This window comes from Chenopodium album, chromosome 14 (genome assembly GCF_948465745.1).
Source record: "Chenopodium album chromosome 14, dcCheAlbu1.1, whole genome shotgun sequence".
Lineage (NCBI taxonomy): Eukaryota > Viridiplantae > Streptophyta > Magnoliopsida > Caryophyllales > Amaranthaceae > Chenopodium > Chenopodium album.
This window is the reverse complement of record NC_137847.1, coordinates 15,235,296-15,262,122: the sequence shown is the minus strand read 5'-3', so window position 1 is coordinate 15,262,122 and position 26,827 is coordinate 15,235,296. Positions and strand designations below refer to the sequence as shown.

Here is a 26,827-nt window from a genome sequence, read left to right as displayed (position 1 = left end):
TTGGCGGTTTTAAAATGATAATTAAAAAAAAAAAAAACTTGTTTATTTTTTCTAAAATTAATAAACATTAAAATTCGTTACTCAATATGTAGCAACCTAAATTTTATGCTTAGTATTAGATTATTTTTCATTTATCGTAAAAATTCCATCAATTAATTAAAGTAAACATATATGTAGTTTTATAAGAACAAAGTAAACCTATCTTGTGCTTAAGAGAAAAAACCTTTAAAAACCATGCATTTTTGAGTAACATATTTTAAATACATATAACCTATATGAATTGTAAATGAGTAATTGAAAGAAATGGAATTAATTTTGTAATCATATTGTTGTTAAAATATACACATATAAGTTAACAATTTAAATTTTAGAATTTATGAACATGAATAACTCATTTAAATATAACTTTATTACTCCATACCAAGTATCATAAGATGTGTCATTAGCGTGCCACATGATTTGTCAAACCATAATGACACATGACAAGATTGGCAACACATGGCAGGATTACAATCCTTGCCATTGAGTTTTAATATATATATATATATATATATATATATATATATATATATATATATATATATATATATATATATATATATATATATATATATATATATATATTAACCAAGTTATAATGAGAACCAAGGCTAACATAAGAACTAGGAACTAATCTAAGCCCTTAGATCATGTTAATCGGACAGCACACATGTTTCCCGTGTCATTAATGATATTTTTGTAATATTTTAACTTTATAAAGTAGTTTCCAGTTTTATTTCTCAAAAGTAAATGAAAATTTAGTAAAAGTAAATGAAATCAGTCTTAAAGTAAATGAAATTGCCTTAAAAGTTAAAAAAAATTGGAAAAAAGTTTGAAAACAGTGAAATTACGAGAATGTCATTAATGAGAGCGGGTGCAATGTGAGCTATTATATGGAGTGCGATCAATGGCTGAGATTAGTTCCTAGTTCCTATTATTCACCTTGATTCTCACATGATCTCAATTCTATATATATAAATATATATTTTGAAACTCGGGTACCAAATTTTTTTTATCAAATTATTATTTGGGAATTCACCAATAAAAATGGTAATTCCTCTCTCCTCCCTCCTCTCTCCAAAATCTTAGCCTCCTTTGTTGAATTTTGAAGGGGCTTCCATTGATTTTAACCGGTGGAAAGCCACAATCCTTGTTTCTTTAAAAATTTTATTTAGGTTTACAATAATGTTTCATCCTTTTAGGAGAGACTTCTCTCCCTCGAAAGAAAGGGTTACCGATCTCCTTCGAAAGATAAGGATTTTTCTACCTCCTTTGAAAGACAAGGTTTATCTCCACTTTTTATTGGAGAAATGTCTTAGTTTTGAATCAATGATATTAGATCTAATGGATTGTCGTGAAATTATTTTGTTGATGAAAAAGTTATCAAATTTTCGAATACAAACAGACGAGTCAAAAGAAAAACATCCTCACGGCTACAAAGGATCGTGAGATTGTCTCTCAAACAAGGTTGTATTTTCCAGCAATATAAGCAGGAGAAGTTCCATAGTGCAAGATCTATTCGACGATCATAGTTTTTATGAATGAAAATTTTATTTGATTCAATATCTTATGTGTTTGTTAACGTCGAATCTCTATTGTAGATGTCGTATGACTTAATTATAAAAGTTATAATTAATGAATTATTTTTGCTATTAAAAAAAATAAAAAATAAAAAAAATAAAAAAATAAAAAAAAAAATTATTATTTGGGAACTAATATAAATTTAGGTTAAATGTTAATGAAACCAATGAGCGCTTAGCCTAGTGTCAATGAAAGAGGATCTATATATGATAACTCATGATTTTATTAATAAGACTCATAAGAGGGTTTGCTAAGGATGAAGACTTGATGAATGATAATAATATGATGAGTGTATATTGGTTATTGGGTTAAAAATAAGAATGCGATCTGTTGAAAATTTAGTAAATACCCTTATTCGGTCTCCCTTTCTTTCCTCCCTCCTCCATTCTTCATAAAGTTAATATTGCATCCCTTACGTCCCTCCCTTAACTCTTTAAGCATAGAATTGATGTAATAGTGATGTCCCTACTCCTATTGTAATCCATTTTTCCCTAATTAAACAAAAATTATGCCTATATCTTTAGTCAGTTGTAACCAACAATTGTGGAATTACTGTTGCAATCCATTACATTACACTTTATATTTATGTTGCAAGTTATTATGCTTAGTCAATGTTTACCATAAATTTGTCAATCTATCGGCTACCTATTCCAGTACTCTGAGAGCACATAGTTGGAGCGTTCTTGAAAAAAGGGTGCTTTAGGGGTGACTTCGCGTCGATTGTTAGTTAATTTTTGTATTTTTCTTTTTGGGTTTGACCCTATTTTACACCCCAAAAAAAAATTGTTTACCATAAATTAGGAATGTTACACACTTATGTGTAAACTGCCATAACCTATTTAAAGGAGTTTACATTAGGTTTATAACATTCTTATGTTCAGATAAGATTTGATAGGTTTAAATAAGTTCAAATAAAGGAAATTTTGTCTAGAATTACCCTAAAGATAAAGTCATTTGTGAACTATCCGTTTGTAATTTATTTTATTTTTTTTTAATTTTTTTTTTATGTGTAAATAACTACTCAGAAGTTAAGAAAAGTTTGGGTAGTACTACCCAATAACGTTTTCCGTCCAAAAAAAAGTTAATGGGTCCACTTTTTCACTTTTCCCACTTAATTAACTCCCCTAATTACCTTCTCTCTCCTTCCTACTTAACTTCCCCTAAACCCTAGAAATCAAAACCCCCAAATTTAGACATCCTACCAATTACAATGGCCAATTAGACATCCTACCAATTACAATGGCCAATTAGTAATTAAAATACAATTGAATTCAATCCCAAAGTTAAAATAACCGAAACCTAGAACTCAATTAAACCCTTAAACCTTAGCCCCCAAATTTATTTGAACCCATAAACTCTAATCCAAATCACTAATTTACACCTTAATTATGTTAATTGCATTCAATTAAAACTTGTAAACAAATACAATAAACAATGAATTAAAAGGAAAGAGTGAAACATTACTTGAATAATTGAGAATTTGTGTTCAATTAATTGAGTATGTTCTCTTGGATTTTTTGAGTGAGAATGGAGGAGAATTAATTAGGGAGGAGAGAGAATGTAATTAGGGGAGTTTATTAAGTGGAAAAGTGAAAAAGTGGGCCCAATAACGTCTTAATTGGACAGTAAACGTTAATGGGTAGTGCTACCCAAACGTTTTGTAACTTCTGGATAATTCTAAACAAATAAAAAAAATGGGTAGTTGTTCACAAATGACTCTATCTTTAGAGTAGTTGTAGACAAAATTTCCTCAAATAAATTCAAATAAATGATAACAAAAACTTAAAAAACACTACTCTTAGAATGAAAGCTCATTCGAGAAAAATATCCCTTAAGTGAATTCGTAAGGGTATGCATATTCTAGAACCTCGCAATTAACAAAGGTAAATTCACTTCAAACTCCAAACTAGCAAGTAAGACGGTTTAAACCATCTTCAATGGTGAGACTCAATTTTGAGTATTGAAATATGAAATGAGTTGTTTTTCACCTCCAATAGTGATACCCAATCCACTTCTTAATTTAGCTACTCATGTGAAGTCTAATTTCTCAATGGTAAGACTTTTTAAAGTATACTAATGTCACTTTCAATTTATGGCCCACCAAATCATATTATAAGTAGTTTTAGAAAAAAATAAAAATAAAATTTAAATAAATTACAAATTAAATTATAATATTGATAAGGGCCCACACTTTTTGTCAAATAAGACTCAAAGTTGAGTATCTAAACTTAGCAACTTTCTTTTGCATTTGCTAAGTTTAGATACCAACTTATCCGTATCATTTGCAAAAAATACTCTCTCTCTCCTAAAGAAACTCCCTCAAATCTCACCATTGGAGATGGTCGAGTACATGGAAAAGGTCATGAACTCTCTACACTTAAAGTTAGAGGTATCAAAATCGAACCGACCCGACCCGAAAAAAACTATCCGTTTCGAACTGTAAGCGATCCGATTTAATCCGAGAAATTCAAGACCCAAACTCAATCTGTAACCGAACTGAGCTCAACTCGAATCCAAACTTGATCTGATCTGAACTTAACCCGACACCGATCTGATCTGACCTGAACTGAACTCAACCCGAATCCGATTTGACTCGACCTTAACTCAAACCGAACCGATTTGATCCGACCTGAGCTCAGCCCGATCCGAAATTGACCCGACAAATAACCAATCTAATCCGATCTGTTTTGACTCGAACTGATATTAACCCGACCCGATTTTACCTCGATTTGATTTTTACTCGATCCGAATTTAACCCGACCATAATTAATTATTGACCTTTTTATTCAAGTTCTTATATTACTCCCTCCGTTCCACAATGATGTTTATTTTTGGAATCTTTGACTTTTTAAAAATAAGAGAGAATCTTCTAAATTTCTCTCAATCTATAAGAACAAGTATAGCATGTGGGATCTAGTTTGATTTGTCTTGATGAGTACATTATTAATATCTAACTTTTATAATTTTTGCTAATGTGATACTGAAGATATTTGCGGTTAAAGATAGGTAAAAATTTTGGATCGATTTACGTAAACAGGAACATCATTATGAAACGGAGGGGTATATTTACTAATTATTAATAAGTTAACGTTTTTACTACAAAGAAATAATCCGGAGTAACAAGTTTACTTCATGTATATACCAATTATATAAAATTACTTTCTAAGATTTATATTCTTCTCATCTAAAATTTGCTACAAATAATTTGTAATACTTGAAAACATTAAAACCTCTTCTTTCAACTCGATAAAAAATATGACACATGAATGACTTGATATTGACCCAATAATAAGGTAAAAACTGTAATCCCCCGTATTTTTAAATATTTTATAAATGAAATTTTATTTTATTTATAATATTTATTTGTATTTTTCCCGGAATTTATTCTATAGGTTTCGAATTATTTTAGGTTGATAAACAAAGCCTAGTTCATTTTTATTTCTTAATTGGCCCATTATTTTTATGAGGCCTAATATTCCTACTTACCTACAACTCTCTCTCTCTTATAAATACCCCATACATCCCCAAAATGTTCCCCACACAAAAAGGTTAGTAAATTCTCTTCTCTTTATTTTTCTTTTTCCTTTAATTTTCTTTTCTTTTTCCTTTTTCTTTCTTTTCTTTTTCTTTCTTTCTTTTACCTCTTTACGTGAGTTTTCACTCACTGCTTCTCTGCTCGAACTGCCACCCTTGCTCGCCGGATTCCGGCGCTACCGCCCCCTGCTCGCCGGCGGACCACCAGCCCAGCCACCGTGGCTATCTCTTCTCCTTCCCCCTTTGTTTTATTTACCTTGTATGAATTTTAATGTATTAGTTTTGGGTTTTGATTTTGTGGTATAAAGATTATATTTTTAGTATCAAATTCATGTTTCTGATAGCTTAAACTTATAATTTCAGATTTTAATTGTGTATAATTTAGGATTTAAATTGTGAAGTTTGAAGGTTTGATTAAGTTCTTATGAAACTAATTGAATTCCAATTATATATTTCAAGTTTAAATTGTTGTGTTTATACATTCTATTACTTAATCAAATTTTCAGATTTTAGGATATTGTTTTTGAAGCCTCTAAATGCATTGAATTGGTGAATTTTTGGGTTTAAAGTCTACTAACTTAACATATAATGTAAGTAGTTTCAAAGATTACTATAATTTTGAGGTTTCATGTATAAAATAAATTTTCAGATTTTTATTAAACTTTAAACTTGCTGTAATTTCATGTATAAGAGTGTATTTTAAGGTATTTTGAAGAAAATTTAAAGAACTATATATAAGCTTTTGATTTTAATTAAAGGGAAGGTTTTAAAGTGTTGTTTGATTTGGAATTTGAAGGTTTTAAAATAAGTTAGTATTGCTATAAATTTGATTGATTGGGTATAGATTGAGATGTTATTGTTTGGTTTAGGAGAGGACTTTATAGAAGGTGATTTCTAGTTGGTTAAGTGACCAACCAACTCGTTTATACAAGGTACGTACGGGTTACGAAACCTTGCCTTTAGATGCATGTTTAGGGATGAATCGAGAACCTAGTATCATGTATAGAGAAGATTAGGCTAAATTGTTTGGTTATACATTGTGATTTCCGTATATTGTGTATGAAGCATGTTTGAGATATAAGTATATGACTACGGTTGTGGGTAATGTATAAGTGATTGTCTTATCAATTGGATATGTTATGATTAATTAAAGGTTATGGATTCTTGGTTGTCTATAAGTGGAATTAATTTTGATAATGGTTCCATGAGGTTAATTTTTAATACTATTTCATGAATTAATTATGATTTGAGTAGAGGGAGTTTATTAAAGTCTTTTAAGACGAGGTTTAGGATTTGAAATGCCCTATGTACTTAAGGTGTTTATACACTGAGATAGTTAAAGGATCCAATACAAAATATTGTTTGCCACTAATAAATCAAGAATTGAATTGGAAATTTAGATTGCTTGGAATGATGTGATATTTGATTGATTATATTGTTTTTCATATGAGTCATCACCAATTCTAAACTTGTAAATCACGTAAAGTGCAAGATGGATGGGCAATAAAACTCTGGATTTGTGCACATCTAGAGTATTGACAATTAGAAGTTGGGGTACACGGGGTATTAGCCGTGCACTTTTCTAGAGGTCGTCTGATCTACGAGTCTCTTATTTCAAATACTTTTCAAAAACTAGGAGTTAGATGAGATCTCATGCTATCTACGGTCACGGAGTCGCGCCCGTGGTCGTTGGATGTTTTTTTGATGTTTCCGAAAGGAGGCATGGAGTTTTTCTTTTATTGATGTTCCAAATGGAGCATGGGATGGACAACCTTGTCTTTTGCTTAATCCAATGAATAAAATGAAATGATTTATCTATTATTAATTAGTGAGGTCTTAGTAATGTAAACAGTTGAGTCATGTGTTCGAGTCTATAATTAAGTTGTATTTGATGGTTGAATATTAGTAGCATGCTAGGGAATCCTTATTATATTTCGTAACTTGTATGTACTCAGCTTTGCTGATTGCGTGCTTTTGTGTGTCTTTCATTGGTCATGGCCTTCGCCTTTCAATGACCCTGTGACGATCCAATTTTTACACTTGCAATATTGGGGAGCTGATTAACCACAGGTTTTTACATGTTCAGAACTTACATCAAGGTGGTGGGATTTTGAGTGGAGTGTTGGTTACCATTCATAGTTTACTTTATTTCTTACTTTTGAATTTATTTAGACTTGGTTTATCACTTTTATTATTTTGGGTTTTGAATAAGGGCCTTAATGGTTCCAAGTTTTAAGACTTAATTTGGTTTTGATCATTGGTTTTGAAACTTATTTTTAACTGAGTTAGTTTTTCCGCTGCTAAATTCTGAATTAGCCTTAACGTTTGAACACGTGGCGGTAGCACATCAGTAATTCTCTTGGATTTTATTAAAGGTATTTACATGTTTAAAGAGAGAATTATTGGGGTGTTACAAAAACTCAATAATAACTCTACTTTAAAAATAATCTTATTTGGATATGAATTGGGTCAACTCGACTAATATCCAGCTAAACACAGAAAGGAATTGAATTGAAATTGACCAATTAATGAATCAACGGATCAACCTTATCTTAATGCAATCGAACTTAATCGAACTCAAATCAACCCGACCCAAATTCACCCAACCCGAAATTAACCCGGTTAAACCCGATCCAAATTTATCCGAACCGAACATGATTCGATCTGGAGTTGTCCCGACCCATATCCAACCCGGACTCGATAGGCCATGACTCGAATTTGACCCAACCCGACTCGATCTGAATTAAAAGAATAATTTTGACCCAAACATATCCGACCCGAACAAACTCGACCCGAATAGACTCGACTCAAATTCCATCCGATTATCCGAATTGACTCCTCTAGTTAAAGTGCCCTTAGCTAACGGAAAGGGTAAGGCAATAATCGAAATAATAATACTGAATATAGTTTGCTTATTTTTAGTCAATGCATAATGCATATACTATAGTTTGCCTATTTTAAGTCAATGCATAATGCATATACGAGTAATTGAGGGGCTGTTTGGTTTACACAGGGTAAACGAAATAGAATGAACAAAGGGAAAGAAGGAGAATGGAATGAAAAACCCTTACATTTGCCATGTTGTTTGCTTTGAAAAATAATGGAAATAAGCCACCAATTCACACAACCACCGAACCACCACATAACCACCCATGTCTTTCAAATCCCACCTATTTCAGCCACCACCCAGCCAACTCGCCATTCGCCGCACTCCCCCCACCACTCGCTGCCATTTGCCACAACCTCTTCGCCCTTCGCTGACCCTCCGCCCCTGCAAAGTCGTTCTCGCCCCCGTGAAACTTCCCCAGCCCCCCGCAAAACCCTAAAAATCCCCTCCCTCCCTGTAAAACCGTCAGACAACCCTCCCACCACCCTCGAAACCCTAGGCGCTAGGGTTTCGAGGGTGGTGGGAGGGTTGTCTGACGGTTTTCCGGGGAGGGAGGGGAGTTTTTAGGGTTTTGCGGGGGGCTGGGGGAAGTTTTACGAGGGAGGGGAAGGGTGGTGGAGGTGCGGCGACCCATAGGAGGTAGAGCGACGACCCGTCGGAAGTAGAGCGGCGGTGTGGTGGCTGACTTTCCGGTTGCGAGTGTAGTAAGAGGGTGGTGGTATGGTGGTGAGATGGTGGCCAAGGAATGGGAATGGGAAAGTCTAGGGGGGTGGGGAATGAAGTTAGAGGGATTTGGGGGAATGAAGAGGGTAAAGGGATGGGAAAAATGGTCTAACAAACAACAACAAAGGGAATGAGGGCAGTTGATTCCCATTTCCTTTGATGATTAACCCCAACCAAACAGCCCCTAAGTATATAAGTATACTATATATACGGTATACCAAACACGCGCGGACGTGCCCTAAATTCTTTTCCCCTTCCACTCCCATCATCTTCATCACAAATTTATTCGAAATATATATTTTTTAAAATTTATCAAACATTTTATAAAACAACAACCGGCCACCATAAAATTTGCCATTGATGATGATAATAGGAACATCAACTACTAATAATGCACATACTAGATAATGACGTCACAAAATTAAAATTAATAAGATGTTCTTTTCAAAATGAACGATTGATTGGATTTTCATATTATTAAATAAATTTCTGGATAATATAAGTTACACAAAACTAAGTTTTCATATGATGGAATGACAAAAAAATAAACATTGAAAAAACAAAACTTACTTGGATCGGTCGTCGTCTCACATCGTTCGTTTGTTTGATCATTTAATGCATTGATAATCTGATACGAGTATCATCATAATCTTCATTGACGACTTGTACATCAAAATTATAATTTCCTTTATTTATTTATTTTTTTATTAATGTTGATTGTGTTTGTTAATCGCTTGTTTGTACTTAGAACAGTTAGAAGAGGGAAAAAGGGGAGTTTCTTTTTTTGTTAATATTGTACTTATTTACAGACAATTAAGCACTAAAAGGCAAGTACTAATATATACGAAGTATATAAAACAATACAATTCAATAATTATACTCTCTCTCTCTAAAAATCCTCTCTCTCTATCTCTCCCATAACCGCCGCCCCTCTTCTTCTTCTCCGGCCATGAGGCTCGCCGGCGGGCATGTGGCTCACCGCCCACGCCACAGCGTCGGCGAGCCTCCGATCTACCCTTTTAGCTTGTTTATTTCTTTTTCCGTTATGGTTTTTCGTGTTTTCAGCCTTTCATCTTGCGCCGCACCGCTCCTTCGTCCGCCGCCGTTGTTCTTCTCCGACCATGAGGCCGGCCTGCCGTCGTTTCTTTGTACCGCCTCCCTGCCGCGCCTTCGCCCCACCCTCTTGTCCGTTGCCGCGACGTGGTTTACGAGAACGGGGAGGGGGAGTTTTCTCCCTCTAAGTCCCTCGTGTAGGGCCGTTCTAAGTCCCTCGTGTAGGGTTGTCATTGCAGCGGCTCGGGGGTGTGTGGGGTTCGGGCTTCTCAGGCGGGCCTCGGTGGTCCGTGCGTTTCTTTCCGGCCGGTTCGTGGGCTGGGTTGGTGTTTCCCAGAGCGTTGGTGGTGGGACTCGGTTTGGCGGCGGGGTGGGATGTTAGGGTTTCGTATTTTGTTTTAGGGTTTAGTTTTCGTTCTGTTTTTCCTTTTAGAAGTCGTTGTGTGTTTTTTAGTTTTATTATTTTTTCTGTTTGTGTGGTGTGTTGGAGTGATATGGGGCTTGCAGATCGGTGTACCGATCTTCTGGTGCAGGATTTAAGCCTGGTTTTTTGGCTATGGGGCTTCGGTTTGATCTTCTGTTGGTTTGGGCTAAAGGGTTTTGCTTCCATGCCGATATCCGTGTTTGAGTCGGAGTTGGTCTTGTCTATGGTGAAGTGTACGACACCAATTTTGATTTCAGGTCGAGGAGTACGGGATTCTGAGCCAATGAAGGTTCTCGTCAGAAATTACATCATATTGCCAGACCCCCTTGCAAGAGGCTGCATAGGACAGCGTTATATGAGCCAAGGGTACTTAAGAACGTCATTCTGCGCGTGCAATTGTAGTTTCTTTTATTTCGAACTTGTAATTGGTTCGGTCGTCTTTGTATTGTTCGATTACGATCTCTTATGTAAGTGCCGTATGGCTTTTTATTAATGAATTTAATCTCCCCCCTTCAAAAAAAAAGGCAAGTACTAATTACCTTCCAAATTTGCTTAAGATATGAGATTCGGTTTTAAGGGCTTTTCCAATTCCTTTTGCTCTTAATATATATATATATATATATATATATATATATATATATATATATATATATATATATATATATATATATATATATATATATATATATATATATATATATATATATATATATATATATATATATATATTACTTACAAGCTAAGAGGTACACGCTATAAAAAATTGAAAGGAAAAAAAAAAAAAAAGAATTAACCAATGCCCGCCATCAACCTAGAATCACCCAAAATAATAAAAAAAACACCAGTCATGTGTGTTAGGAGTTGTGAAACTAGTAATACTGATAAAATATTTACTAAAAAGCATGAGAAAGAAAGAAGAACAAAAAAATAAAAAAAAAAATAAAAAAAAAAAAAAAAAAAAACATTCAAAGGAGTTTTTTCCCACAAAAAAAAAAAATCAAGAGAAATTTTATTTTTTATGGGGAGTGAGAACATTTTTTTATTTATTTTAAATAAAGGGGAGTGAGAATAGTTGAAGATATCATATAACTAAAATATAAAGCTAAACTTTTCGCCAAGTGTGAACGCCAAGTGTCGCGCCACGTTAGATATATTTAGATAAACTTCATAGTATAAAAAAATTAGTTTAGAATTCTATTTTTAATCAAATTTTGATAGAATTTTAGGATAAAATTATTAGTTAAGAGTTTTATTTTCGATAAAATACCAATATTTCATATGTATAAATTAAATTATAATTTTATTTTAAAAACTATTAGATTATAACTGTAAAAAAAATACCAATATTATTATTAGTTATTTACATGCCTACTACATAGTTTAAATCGTCACAAAAGTACATCAATTCCTAACTAATTTTGTATTAGAGATATATTTTGAAATTTGACATATAAATTAAAAATTTATCTCAAAATTTAATAAACAACCCGGGCATCGCACGGGACACAAAACTAGTAAATTTATATGGAAGAGTGAACCAGTTATTATAGGGTAGTTATGATAGGTTATTTTTTAAAAAAATAATTTTTAATTGTTGATAAAAAAAAGTAATTTTGCAAATTGAGAAGGACATTTTGGGAATTAGTAAATTTATCACCTAAGAAACTCTTTCTCTTTATATAGTATTATAGATTTATGCATTTAAATTACTCCATTTAAAAGAAAAACTAATTTTTAGTCCCGGGCGACGCCCTGAATTATTATATGAAATTGATCATTAATATATGTTGTAATTTATGACTTAATTATATTTTAATTTATATTGCTACATATTATTTTGTATTCAAAAAATTGCATAAATATCACATAGTTTAGTGGTAAGAACACTTAGCTCTAGAATGGTTGTGTGTTTAAATCTTGTGGAGAACTTTTCTTTATTATAAGTGCATGAAAGCAATGAAAAACAAATAACAGGTAATAAGACACGTATTTTTCATTGTTTAGTGAGGGGAATAAAGTAGCTAATAAACTAGCAAACTTAAGAATTGTTGAGAGCTTGTTGTATACACCCGGTGTATCGTACACCGATAAGTGTTTAATTCTCATTTTGATGATCTGTTTATTATTTAATCATGAAGAGAAAAAACTAACCTTGGGTTAGTTGGGTGTATATATTAAAAATTCTAGGAATTGTCCAAGAGGACAGACCCCTCTAGTTCGAGGTTCCTCCGATCGAAATAAAAGGAGCTTCCAACGGAGGACATCTTAGGGGTTACTACTCCTTGTTTTAATTTTTTAGTTGCAGTGTAACTTTGGGCTTCGCCGCCCTTTTGCATTAAAAAAAATAAATAAAAAAAAAAGTGGTGCAATGAGTAGTTGAGTAGGTAACGTGGCGTAGTGAGGGGGTCTAGATGACACATAAACATTCTTAGTAATGTCTTTTATTATATTAGTATAGATTTGTTATTGAATATTATCTACAAATAGATGACACGTTTCTTTAGTCACGTTTGCCAATGCACAACTTCAACCATTCATCTCTATAACTACCGATAAGCAAAAATTATAAAAAGTTTATATTTTGAAAATATATATCGTGACAAATCTAACAAGATCCCACATGACTATATTTTTCATTACGTATAAAGCACAACACATGGTCAAAGGTGAGTGTGTGAATAATGCTAAAGTCAAAACGTGTCAATTAAAAAAACGGAGGTAGTATATGTTAGTTGATGGTGTGTCAACTTCACATATAAAACAGTTGAGTATTAGAGTCATAGTGATGATTAAATATGACACCTTGAAAATAGAGTGTTTTATTAAATTAGTCAAAATTAAAGAATAAGGTTACTCAAATGAACAAATAAGGTTTTTTTTTTGTTAATTGATTTTACTCGTACTATCATTAGTTCGTATTATATGCAAATTTTGAATTTTTTATATCTCACAAATAATATACTAAAGTTGCATATGATACGAATCGGAGTTAGTATAATAAATTTGCATTATTTTTATGGATGAAATAAGGTTATTTTTAATTACTCTTATAAACAAATGTGGCCACATTATTTGACTGACTACAAACAAGACATAGGTCATGTGTTTCTTTACCTTATTTTTGCTTAACTAATATTATTATCATAAATTGAAATTATATTAATTTGTTTAACTTAGATTATTTTCATTGAACCGAAAGTAATTTTAGTTATCTGTAAGTATTTATCCTAATTCTCTATTATATTTCTTCTTTAATCTTATTAATATTTTTGAACTGAAATCATAGTATTTAAGTTTTTGAAGCTAAATGAACAAAAATAAAATATTTATTAAATTAAATTTGCCTTTATTGTAACGAATAACTCTATTAAATTTAGATTTATAATTAAATTAATGCACAACAAGTGTTGGCAGTGTACACTAGGTCACTAGGTAAGATTTCATTTCCGAACGAGATTTAAAAAACAGCTAAAAAAATACTTCCTTCGTTTCTTTATAGTTGCAACACTTTTCTAAAATGGAAATGTCACAATAGTTGCAGCACACTATAAAAGGAAGGTTTTTATTGTGAAAATGGTACTATTATCTTTATTTAAACCTCATGGCCCACTTGATTATACTCTTAACAACCCCTTAACTGCATTTTAAGTGTAATACTTCATATGAGGTCCATTTTTGTTTTAAATACCGTGATAAAGTATGTTGCAATTATAAAAAAAACAAAGGAAGTACAAAGTAGTCCGAAGAAAGTAGAATTAAGCATAAAAGGACCTCACTTTTCAGATTTTTCACTTTTAAGGACCTTCCACTTTTTTTTTTCATCTTTAAGGACTTGTGGTTAGTTTTCCTGCTAGATAACCCACCTAAGCTCTGGCCGAAAGTTGAAGTCCTTCAAATACAAATGTAATTCCTTAAAGCATTTAATACATAAAAAAACTTAATACTTTGGTTCCAAAACATTGTAACTCTCAAAGTAATAATCCATACGTGATTGAAATTAATTGAAATATAATATAATATGTCATATATTTGAGTCTTAGGGCTAAAGTGATAAATTTGTGCAACTATTAGTGAGTCTTAAAAAGAATTTGATGACATCATTTTCAATGAAGACCACCAAAAATGATGTCACGTCCAAGTCTTAAGACTTGAGGCTAAACTTGCTCTTAACTAATACAAAGTAGCCCAAAGAAAGTACATAATTTTATTCCAAATGCATTACAAAATTGGGTAATATAAGTATTTTTTAATGTTCCAGTATATTTTACCCTAATTCATCAAACACCAAATTTTAATGCCCATTAGGCAAAAATTATCACTCACTAGTAACCTGAACACAATTCGTATGCAAATGGAAGCTAATTTTGCTAATTGAAGTTAAGAACCTCAAATAGTCAACAAGATAGCATATTTTTTCGAAATATTAAACTATCTACCAACATATGAACATATCAAGCCCTAAGAAATTGACATAAAGAAGCTCAGTAGTTCCAAGACGGTCCCAAAACATCTGCTACTCAAAAAAAGAAATACTACTCGATCAGGCTAAGCCAAATATATCCAACTATCTGCCATGTACACTGCCGGAAAACTGTATGAGCTCCAAATACCAGGCTTCATCGTCGGCCAGTGCTGCCAACTCTGGGCTTCCCTTTCACCTCAGACTCCTACAATATTGAAAGGAGAATTATAACTACAGAAATTTACACAAGGTAAAGCCTCAAACTGTGAACTCGGACAGAAAAATTTTAATAGGTGATTAGACTAAACCATACCTGTGGTAAGTGTAAATATATGTAAGACTTGGCTGTTGCTGGGTTATGGTTCTCAGCACCTTTACTCCAGTCGTAACATGACTACAATAGAAATCAAAGAGACTCAGTAAATACTACTAATTGTAGAAGAAGATGACGCAAACTAAAAAATTTGACATGAATTGGAATTTTGAGACTCTGTAAGCATATTAAGGACATACCGAGTATGCAAATATAGATCCATCACTGTTGAATGCACTACAAGTTATTGGTTGACTGCATCTTGACATTGCCTAAAAATGCATAGTGCTATTAATGACCAGTAATATATGGGAGTAAAACAACATCCAAAACAATGACCAAGCGCACAATATCCTAGATACCTTCAGTCTCTGTTTACTGTCTTTGTCCCAGAAATTAAAACCACCATCAGATCCTGCAGTTGCAAAGGTGCCGTGTACCTGGATAAAAGCACAAGTTTCTCAGGTTAGGCAACAAAATGTATTTCAGACAGATGCTTATTTTTTAGAGCAGTTAATATCATTTGCTAGCCCTATGAGTCTACGACTCAAACATATTAAAAAACACCATTATCAATGTTAGACAGACTCTCATTTTCATCAAGTACCTGTGTCCAATCCTCGACACTTTGACAAGGATATGGATTTAAAAACTAACTAAATCTTTAATGTTAAAGCCCTACAGCTTATAGCCATTTACCAACAAGTAGAGAACAGAAAGGCAATGGGTTTATTTAAAAAGTAGGGCAGTTATGTTTTGCATAAATTACAGGAAATCAAAGATGCAACTTACAGGGTGAAAGTTCAAAGAGTTGACAGAATAAATCTCATTGCCCTCTCTGTGACATTTGAAAGTGAAGTTCTTGGATTGTTGTGCATCATCAAGGTGATGAACTCCTACTCGTCCCTCAATTGATCCAACCTGGACATTTAGACGATGAAATTCAACAGATATCAGAATAGCATGTATAATTGAAAAGGCAGAAGAAAGCCCAATCACAAGAAAAAAGGTATTATAAGTAAAATGACAAGAATCACAAAACTTAAGTCCGGAACAAGAAATGAGTAACAGAAAAAAGAAAAGGGTTTTTAATAATCAAACAGAAGCAGAACCTTCAGTGATTGAATTCTGATAGCTAAAGGAAGATATGACAACTAACAAGCCTATAGACACAACAATGAAGTAAATCCTTAAATATGGACAAATGATAGAAGCAGAAAAGCTAAACTTTGATTCACTAAACATTCCTCAAACAGCAATCTTTTGTGAACATACAACACAGTGATGTACATATTTTTATAACTTATTATGCTTGATAGCGTTGACATTCATAAATGAGACCACATTCATAAATGAAGTCCTGTGAGAATGGCTTTGTCAAACATGAACTTGGATAGAAAGCACTTGACCCATAAGCTTTTCCAAAATTAAAGAATGCCAAACTTTAGTAACATTCAGAACATTCTTTTTTTCATTTCAAAAGTTTGTCTACATTTAGAAATTAAAGGGCTAAAACATTCCGTAGGTGAAGATGCGAAAAAGTTGAGTCTCTTATCTTGAGCTACGACTTCTCAGCAGATGTAATTTATAATTTCCCCAATTCAGATAAGCATCTATCTTGGTATCAAGCATTTTGCTGTTTAGCATAATTAACTCTGCTTCAGACAAGAAATAAGCATTAAATATCAAATGGAGGATCATAAAGTTTAATAGATTTGCCAATTACTATAGTCTGTAGGCATACTTCAAGTTTATTGTAATCAAAACTACCCAGTACCCACAGGAGACAAGGTTGCATCATTCTCTCTAAAAGAAAATAAGAGGAGTAAATTCTTACCAGGAATCCTTGTTTATCAGGAAAAGCAGCAAGACACCTTGTCTGGTATTTCAGTGGTGACATTATCCTTTTGAATTCAGCCTGTCAGTGGAAGATACAGATGACTGTAAAATTAAACTGATTGCAGCAAATAATTGATACACAAGCATCTCAAATTAATAGAGTTGAGCAACTGCAACAAATCAATGGATTGAACAAGTGAAACTAAACTTTTTAAGGAATTAATTTAATATAGCCACAGTTTGGCCCCAAACAAAAAACCCAAAAGTCTACCAAAATAGAAACGGTAGTGCAAACTGCATAAATAGTTAGCCACCACTGCATAAAGAAGAAATGGTAACACCCTGGCAGCCTGGCTTGAACATTGTTTTCATCCACCAAACTGAGATCCATTTACCATCAATCTGGAAGAGCAAATAATATGAACCAGGATATCAAATAATATTTTTACATTATAGCGAGTGATTTATGATTGTTTTACAGCTTCTGCAACTGAAGTTTTCCAATTGCAGAATCAAGAATCCCTTTCTCCCAATGTTATGGAAACGAGGAGTGTAAATGTGGCACAAACAGAAATCCATTATAAAGTCAATTAATTTATTCCTTTGTTCTCAAGAAAGAGGGATCTTGAAGAAACACAATTAAATAAAAGTTTTATGTAGTACCACACACATTTTCACTAAGTAAACTCACTGACTCAAGGTCAACTTTCATACACAGGGACTAACGATATTTCTAAAATCTAACCACTAAATAAAGAAAATAGTGAATGAACTGAAGTTTGATGGAGTATATATAAAGTGAAACAAAGATTGTAAAGAACAGAAATGGAAGTCTCAAAAAACAAGTCACCTGAGGGTTCTGCAAATTGAACACTACGAGATTTCTATCCGCTGTTCCAACAACCAAAAGAGGATGCCGTGCTGTTAAAGAATAGCAGCGCTCTGGGAGTTGTTGAGTATGGACGGGAGTTTGTTGCCTCAAGTCCCAGTACCTGAAAATAAACTGCTCAGTTGATAATCTTAAAATAATTGCAATGAAACAGAAGATACTCTTCTATTATCATCTTTCAGTTTGCAATGTGATCAGTCATGAGGTAGTTGAAAACAGAGTTTCCATTCAGCAATTTAACTAGTGTCAAAGCTACAAGTTCAAAGGTGAAAACACAAACATTATATTGAAGTCTTAGCTTTGTCAAGCTCAAAGAAAACTATGTCCATCAATGAAGTCATTTCTCCATTTAGCTATGACTAATTCATGCACTCTAGATATAATCCCATGCTTGTTGAAATAACTCGTGCAAATGAATTATGCATGCGAAGTTAATCCATGTCAAAGCAAAGGTAACAAGTTTAAAAGTCTGGATATCAGCAATAAAGCACCAGTAAGTGCTTCTTTTTCCTTAGAGTACATAAAAGAGAGAAAAAGAGCAAACACATTCAGTTCTCACCTAAGCGTTTTATCCCAGCTCCCAGTAACCAGAACATTCATCTCAGGAATCCAGGCCATCTCTCTAATTGGAGCATCATGCATAGCCACAGTAATTGGTTGCCCACCAGACAGCAAAGGCCACATCTTCACCTGTTTGTCACAGCCTCCTGAGAAGACAGTTGTTCCATCATCCTTCCAAGCCGAGCACAATACCTACAACAAATTTTATTGAAATCCCATGCACAAGGGCAACTAATGAAAATTTTAAGCTACAGGCGGTGGTATCATGCTTGGTACATACAAAAAACACGGAAAGAACATGTAGCTAATTTGTAAAGAACGTACAACTATTTTGTAAAGAACATATATCTGTTTTGTAAAGAACAACTAAATGTTATTATTTTTTATTTATCTAAAGAACATCTGTAATATTAATAAAGAACATCTTGTCAAAAAAATATTAATAAAGAACATGATAATATTATGTAATAAACATTATTTATATATACCCACCATAATTTAAAGACGAAATTCAAAGAACATTTCGCAATAAGCAACGAACATAATATTACAAATAAAAGTACATTACACTGACAATAAAAGAACATGGAAACATGTTCTTTTCACTCTTTTTTGGTAAAAATATGTTCCTTTTACTTTAGGTATGTGTTCATTACAATTTAATACTATGTTCTTTTCACTATAGATGTATGTTCTTTACATTTGTATAATATGTTCTTTCCGCGAGAAAAGTCTGTACAATGCATGGTACAGACGCCTGTAGGAACCACACACTCGGCAACTAACACTCTAACAGACATTACTATCTTAATACATGTTTAAGTTTGTAGAAGTAATGAATTATTACCGGCTGATCATGAGATATGGCAGCCTTTGGTGTACTATTGACATTTGCTCCGCTTTGCATTATCTCCCAACAACGCACCTACAAATCATATAAAAGATCAAATGCAGGAAAACATATTAGCGACAACTTCAAGTCAAAATGCTCTATTATACTTTGTGTATGTAACAATGCATCCAAGACGAGACGGCTAATAAATAGTCAAATACTTAACAAGCCAATTTTGCAACATTTTTCAATTAAAACATGTTAAGATATATACTTTCTCACATATTACTAACTCCCTTCGACAAAAGGGCCATCTCAAACCCAAATGTTCTTTTCATTTTCACTTTGTTATCAGGTTTTAGTCACGGCATATCTTCCACCCTCTATTGTGGAAAGCATGGAAGTAAAACCGTTGTTGATCTAGCTTCCTAGGTGCCAAGCCAAGCAATTTAGTCACAAACTAGTTACTGATCTAATATACTCTGTAAGTTAAGCTACACTCAATATAATTTAATCTAACAAACTAGGAAAAAAATGCTTGTAGGGTATACTATGTAATGAAATTCATTATCAGTAGCTATCGGTTATTTTTTTTTTTTTTTGGTGCAAAAGAGGGGCTAAGCCCCAGCTACCGGCATTGTTAATATTATGCACAAAGTTTTTAAGTAATCAATCAAAGCCTTAATCTGTTAATCCTATAAGTGGGGTCGGCTCATTCCAACCTTATTAAGTAATAATACACTTAATAGAGTAGTTAAAGCTTGGTATAACAAGACAAATTATAAACAAGCTAACTAAGCTTGCATAACCAACAACCGATGTTCACCAATTAATACTACATTAACCTTGTCCATAATGGCAATCGAGTGTGTGCAAACACAGCAACCCAATAAAAGAATGCAACACTACTGTAAAGAAGAAATAAAGCACACCACAAAATCATAGGACAATTATATAGCAATAATGGGAAAATGTAAAAAAAAAATTAAAGAAGACCAACCTGATTATCCCATGAAGTAACTATAAGATGATTGGCCTTGGGACTGAAATTAAGGCTAGAAATTGAATCAGCTGGTGGTTGAGGCACCTGGGAGTTCATAAATTAACCCAAAATTTTCATCACCAATTCATTATTCATCCAAAAATTACAACTACATTGTAGTTATTTGCTTGTATTTTCATAGATAATCAATAAAACAATCTACATTAGGGTTTATACCTTAAATTAAAAGATCAGTAATAAAATAAAATAAAATTGAAAACTTACCTCATATGATTTGTTGGGATTTGGGTTTTGACCCAAATTCGTAAGAGATGTAAAATTCGACATTAGAACTGAAAATAAAACCAATAAAACATAATATTAAGAGGGGTTCATCAAAATTAATCAAATCAAACAAAAACATCAAAAAATTAAGGAAAAAGCTAATTACCCAAATATAATACTTCGTATCAACAATTTTATGAAGAGAAAACAAAAAGAGTAGAAGAATAATTGAAAATCATGCAGAAAAGAGAGTTGAGAGTATTAAAATGGAAAGAGATTGCAATGTAAGCGTTAGATGAACGCAGTTGAGAGTGAGTTCGTAAAAAAAACGCAGTTGAGTGTTAGAGAAACTGACTAACCTTGCCGCTTGATTCACCCCTCTTTTTGGCTCCTCCCCCAAAACTCTGGCTTACTTTGGTAACGAGGGCTTATTGAATATTGAAAATTTGGAATACCTGTTTAAATTAGTTGATTTGCCCTTTTTTTTTTTTTTTTTTTTTTTTTGAAAGAATGATTTGGCTAATTAAGGGTTTGTTCTATTCACCTGATTTTTACTTATCTGAACTTATCAACTCTTATCTGAACTTATTACACCTTATTAACACTTATTTTCACTTATTTGACCTTATTAAACCTGATTAACACTTATAAGACTTTATTAGACATTATTTGTCATTCTTGAAACATATTGTGTAACATATTGGTAATATGAGTATATATATAACAATATATTAAAATAAAAGCAATAAAATATGAAAATATTAGCATTTTCATAATTTCAAATATTAAAAAAAATAAACACTGAAACAAGCAAAAGTGTATGTTGCAATAACACCAAATAAAATTTTAATCTTCTAATGCTTCATCATCATCATTCTCATCATCTCCTTCTTCTGTATCATCCTCTACGACACCTCCAACCAACATCCATATATCTTTTGTTATTTTATCCCGAATACGGTTCATAGCTTTTTTCTTTTGGATATCATACAAATTATAATCTGCTCTAGTCTCCATTTCTTCAACCTCTTGAAATATTGGTATCCCTAATTCGTATAGACGGATAAAATTGTGAAGCGTAAATGTTGCAACAATGATAGACAATTGAAATGCTTCATCCATCGGTGGCATCATCTTTAAGATTTTCCATTTTTTCTTTAATACGCCGAAACATCTTTCAATTGTTGAACGTAAAGAGGAATGTCGATAATTATAATGCTCTAAGTTTCCAATAGGTGGACCCCTTTCTTCAAAATCTAGCAAATGATACCTCAAGTCTTTGCCCATATGCGGGCTTAGATATCCAAGAGTATTTGGATATGCTGAGTCAACTAAAAATTATTTTCCTATTCATTCAGAAGAAAATATTAGTATACACTAAAAATAAGGTAGCATATTTATCTAAGTAACAACAAATTTTTAAACTTTAAATAGTACCTGAAGGTGGGTGGGGGAATTTCTTAGTTACATCACCTAAACAATGTGTCCAAACTGTCGTGTCATGTGCACTTCCTTCGAAGCCCACATTAAGAAAAGTAAATAACATGTTAAACGAACACGCAGCAATGACATTCCATGTTTTGTTTCCTTTACGTCCTCTATATGGCTTACCACCAACATCATCAACAACTGCTTCTATATGGGTACCATCTAAAGCTCCGACACAATCCTAAGAATGAATTTTTTTTTATTATTATTAATATTAGAATGAAAAATGTAGCATGTTGGGATAAACATTTTTACTAACTAAATACATTAGAATTGTTACCTTGAAAAATGGCCAATATAATGAACTGTTTTTAATTTCTGGTGGTGATTCATTGAAACTCTGATATGGTCGAATAATATCACAAGATAATGAAACCAAAGCTTTCAACACTGCTCTGAAGTAGATAGAAATGGTTGATATCGAATGTTGAAATCTCTCCGCAGCATCACGATATGAATCAGCTTTAGCCATCATGAATAGACATATGCCGACTTGCTCTTCCACGTGTATAAATCGACCACCAGATAATAGTTCTTTCCCTCTTAATACATCAATAAGCTTTATGAAGATATCTTTATCAACCCTTAATTGCTCTTTGCACAAATTAGGATGTCCAGTCAATAACCTATGTATCCACTCACTTCCAGGTTCACCCCCTACATGTAAGTAATCTCTTCAACTCGTGCAAGACAATATACATCATACAATTTTGGTGCAATGTTTCGTCCATTCTACAAATCAAAATAAAAGTTAATTTCTCAAAAAAAAAAAAAAAAAAAAAAAAAAAATCAACAAATACGTAATTAATAATATGTGACTCTTCTTACTTGTCATTAAAACATAATAAAATAAAGTTTCACATATCACAATAAAAACACATTAGTTACCAAAATTTAACTTATTCCATATTGGAAAAAATGAAACTTACACACCCAAACTTTAAAATAACAAGTGCTAAGCATCTTAGACGACTTATGATAGTTTAATAATCATCATCCAAGTTATCATCGAAGCTAGGCCTATAGCAATCATCTGGGAATGAGATTTTTGTCTTCAAATACAAGATTCTAAACTCATTATTCGGAAGAGACAAAAACAAATCACTTCGATCTGGATCACGTAAGAACTCCAACACTTGAAGAATGAAAGATTTTCCGTAATTGCTAACTGCCGACATTCCTTCCAATATTGAAATCATTTTTTCATATTTTGATGGAGATGGTCTAGGTTGTGTCTTAGAGGAACCAAGTTGCATGTTTCTTCTTAAATAATCCATGCAAGTTTCAATGTCATCCTTCACACTCTTTCTAGAGGTAGCACCGCAATCTGAACTCTTACGTTTGTTAGAATATATGCTCTTGGGAGGGGACCTGCTTTCGTAAGCTGACCTTTCAGTATCTTCCATATCATCATCTTTGGTTCTAAGTTCTTCATCAGAATCCCCAGCTCCTTCCTTAGAATCATCTTGAACAAGAATCATGGGTTGTTTGTGTTTGGTTTGTATGGTCGGTCCTCCAACGGCGGGAGACCAAGATTTGTTACTTGTTGCATACGTCCCAACAAATATATCATACAACTTATCCTCAAACATCAAGGGTTTCTTTAGAAAGCTTGAAGATTTCTTATGTTTCTATAAGGCAATACAATAAAAAAAAAATTATTGATATTATTCCAAGTAATAATAACAAAAATATAAGTACAAAAAGCAAAATTCATAACCTAAATACCTTTATAAATGCCTTCCACTTCTCATCTTTTGGATCAATCACAGGGCAACCCGTTTCCTCATTCCAACCAATTCCTGTCCAACTTTTAAGTTCGTTCCAAGCTTTAAATTTTCCTCTAATGTCACTATAAAAGTTTTCCAATTGTTTCTTTTCGAACTCTTTCCCTGTTTGTGCATTCAAACGTAATACAATTGTGTCCCAATTATACTTGCCACCTCTTGACCTTTTGTTTTCTTTTATTAAATCCAAAAATATCTCAATATCCTCATTGTTCCATGATGTCCTTTCCTTAGAAGCCATTGTAGTTTTGCTAATAAATAAAATTTTCAAAGCATTATTAACTATATGAAGTCAATAAGATACTAATATGTGTGATGTTGGGACTTACAAATATAGGTGCTAAGATAAAAAATGCACAAAACAACAAACACTCTAAAGCAATAGTTTAAAAACCAAGGTACACGTACTACTCAATTTCGAAATTCGTATAAGTTAGCAAATCATGTCCTTGTATATGAAATAAAATATTGTCAACATAATGTAAGATAGTATAACATATTTCAAACTTAGTAGCTAATATAGACTTACGTATGTAGCTTGGTTGTCGATCAAGTATACTTTTTATTGAAACTACTTCCGCAAAACCTGAAAAATATAGTATGAAAATAGTGTATTAGTATCAAAATAATGAAGTTATCTACAATACTCATAAACAAGCTCTCGTACCTTCTTGGTGTTTTGTGAAGATACACCTAATTAGTTGTTGAATAAGAAAAAGTATGTGCGTGTATATATATATATATATATATATATATATATATATATATATATATATATATATATATATATATATATATATATATATATATATATATATATATATATATTAGTAATGGTAACTAAACGCATGCATGAAGAAACTAAAACACTATTTTATAGCTTAGAAATAGTGTGTACTTGACTTTTAACAACATGCAATTAATCACTATTCTATAGCTTAGGAATAGTAAAAAGTTAACGGTTAACAACACTACTATTTTATAGTTTAGAAATAGTAAAAAATTTCCTTTGGTTTTGTTGTTGATCTGACTTTCATTCTCATTAATTTCCCTTTGTTTTTTTCACAAAAATAATAAACTTGTTGATTTGCTTGACTTTTATTTAAGCAAATTTATTTAGTCTTACCATAACTTATGAGTATAACGTTACTTTAATTATATTTTTTATGCAAATGTTACTTTATTCTTATATGAAATAATGATAATAAAACACATAAAATTTTACAAAAAAAAAGAAGTGAAAAGCAATCTTGATTAGTAATAACTCTATATAAATATAATAAGTGGAAATAAGGTGAGGAGAACGTTAATTTAGAACTTATTAACCCTGAACTTATTCACCCTTATCTGAACTTATCTGAACTAATTAAACCTGAAATAAGTGAAAATAAGGTGAACAGAATAGACCCTAAGTGTATACGTTGGGTTGTTTATTGGCCTATGGCTGAATTGGATCGAAAATTTTAAATTCAAGATACGAGCTTTTTTAAAGGGAGTCCCTTTATGCAAGACCAATTGAATAACGAGGGGTAAGAGTGTAATTGCACGTAATTTAGTACTTGATTTTAGAGTAGCACCATTGAGTGATCAATAGTATCATTGGGTGATCAAATACTACCATTGAATATTTCAATGATACTATGTATGCATTCAGTGATACTATACATGCATTTAGTGGTACTAACTACGTACATATATAAGGTCTATTCTCATTGATTGAACTGAACTGAACTGTACTTATTAGAGTTGAACTGAACTGAACTTAGAGAAGGAAATTAAGAACTGAACTGAGCTGAAGTGAACTGAACTGAAAATAATCTGATGAGAACAGGGCCATAGTATCACTAAATAACTAAAGGTATTATATAAACTTTCAGTGGTACAATTAGAAGTGGTCCCAGACATCTTTCTCTTTCTTTCTTTCTCTCTTTTCCATGTGACTTTTAATATTTTAGTATTTGTTATGCATTTGCAAATGCATGCATTTGTAAATGCATAACAACACTACATTAGTATTTCCTCTTCAAGGTATGGAGTCGATTAGTTTTGCTTGGACTGGGCTCAAAGTACCGAACTAGACCAACATAACCAGTCAAAAACTCGGACCAGACCCGTTTTCGATTTTTTTTTTTTTATAATAATAATAATACATTATGAAAAAAAAAATTTTTTTTAGAGAAAATGAATGTTTAATACAATTTTTTGAACACACGAGATAAAATAATACGTAGTACTAAGATACTGGTTCGGTTGAAGGCCAATTTAATTACTTCCTCCGTTTTTTTTATTGTACTATGAGCTATTTCACGCTTGCCATTGCATTACGTTGCCTACTAACACCTATAATTACAATTTTGTAAAAATTATAAAAATTTGATATTTAAAATGTAGATTTTAAGACAAATCTAACTAGATCTCACGTGATTATGTTTTTTCTTATGGATAAATCACAAATGATAGTCAAAGAATATTATGTGAATAGTGTAAAAGTCTTTAGGGTGCAATAAAAGAAAAACGGAGGAATTATAAAGGTTAGCCATTAAAAAAAAAAACTATACTTGGTTATCTAAAACAATGGGTCACTCAATAGAACTCCAAAAAAAGTCTTTCTTCCATACATTATTTTCAATTCTTGAAGGTTACCCTATAGAATTTTCCATATAAATAAAGGGTATAATCGGTATTTCAAAGGGACATCATAGCTCCCTTCCTAGCTTATACAAGAGATAAGGCGGTTTATAGAGGGCATATGCACAGTAAAAAAGCATTCAATCTATGTTTCGCTGCAAATGGTTTGGTTAAGCTAAGGGTGATTCGGAAAATAAATTGTTAACAAACCCATTCATTGTGTTAAGAGTTTGTTATCGGATGTTACTTTGGTCGATCGGAAACTAAAATGTAAGGTTTATTAATCAAGTCGAAAATAATTGTTAAGAAAGTTATGAGTTACTCTTTCCTTTCCTTTTTTATTTTTTATTTTATTTTATTTTATTTTTTTCTGGCATCACTTCTATATTTGATAACTTTATATTATATATATATATATATATATATATATATATATATATATATATATTTTAGCAGAACTTTATATTATATTTTATCATTTCTCTCTCTTACTTTAAATCCCACTCAAATTATTTTACGA

At 32.2% G+C, this 26,827-nt stretch overlaps 2 protein-coding genes across 3 annotated transcripts; both read right to left on the bottom strand.

Moving 5' to 3' along the window:
• Positions 1–14,585: 14,585 nt before the first annotated feature.
• LOC145578993 (protein RAE1-like) lies at positions 14,586–20,840 on the bottom strand. 2 transcript variants are annotated; one of them, XM_081636285.1, is made up of 12 exons: positions 20,764–20,840; positions 20,405–20,472; positions 20,138–20,224; positions 19,153–19,230; positions 18,304–18,497; positions 17,706–17,847; positions 16,854–16,934; positions 15,809–15,937; positions 15,379–15,456; positions 15,217–15,288; positions 15,017–15,097; positions 14,586–14,908 (listed from the first exon to the last, which is right to left on the bottom strand). In XM_081636285.1, exons 2-12 carry the CDS (start codon positions 20,465–20,467, stop codon positions 14,858–14,860), a joined length of 1,056 nt encoding a protein of 351 aa, XP_081492411.1. In that variant the 5' UTR covers positions 20,468–20,472; positions 20,764–20,840; the 3' UTR covers positions 14,586–14,857. The 2 variants fall into 2 exon arrangements, with proteins under 2 accessions (XP_081492411.1, XP_081492410.1); XM_081636284.1 differs by lacking the exon at positions 20,764–20,840 and adding an exon at positions 20,571–20,720.
• On the bottom strand, positions 20,467–22,727 carry LOC145577834 (uncharacterized). Its single transcript, XM_081635269.1, has 5 exons — positions 22,721–22,727; positions 22,173–22,549; positions 21,842–22,073; positions 21,326–21,735; positions 20,467–20,472 (listed from the first exon to the last, which is right to left on the bottom strand). The coding sequence occupies exons 1-5, from the start codon at positions 22,725–22,727 to the stop codon at positions 20,467–20,469; spliced, it is 1,032 nt and encodes a 343-aa protein (XP_081491395.1).
• Between the last annotated feature and the right edge of the window lie 4,100 nt (positions 22,728–26,827).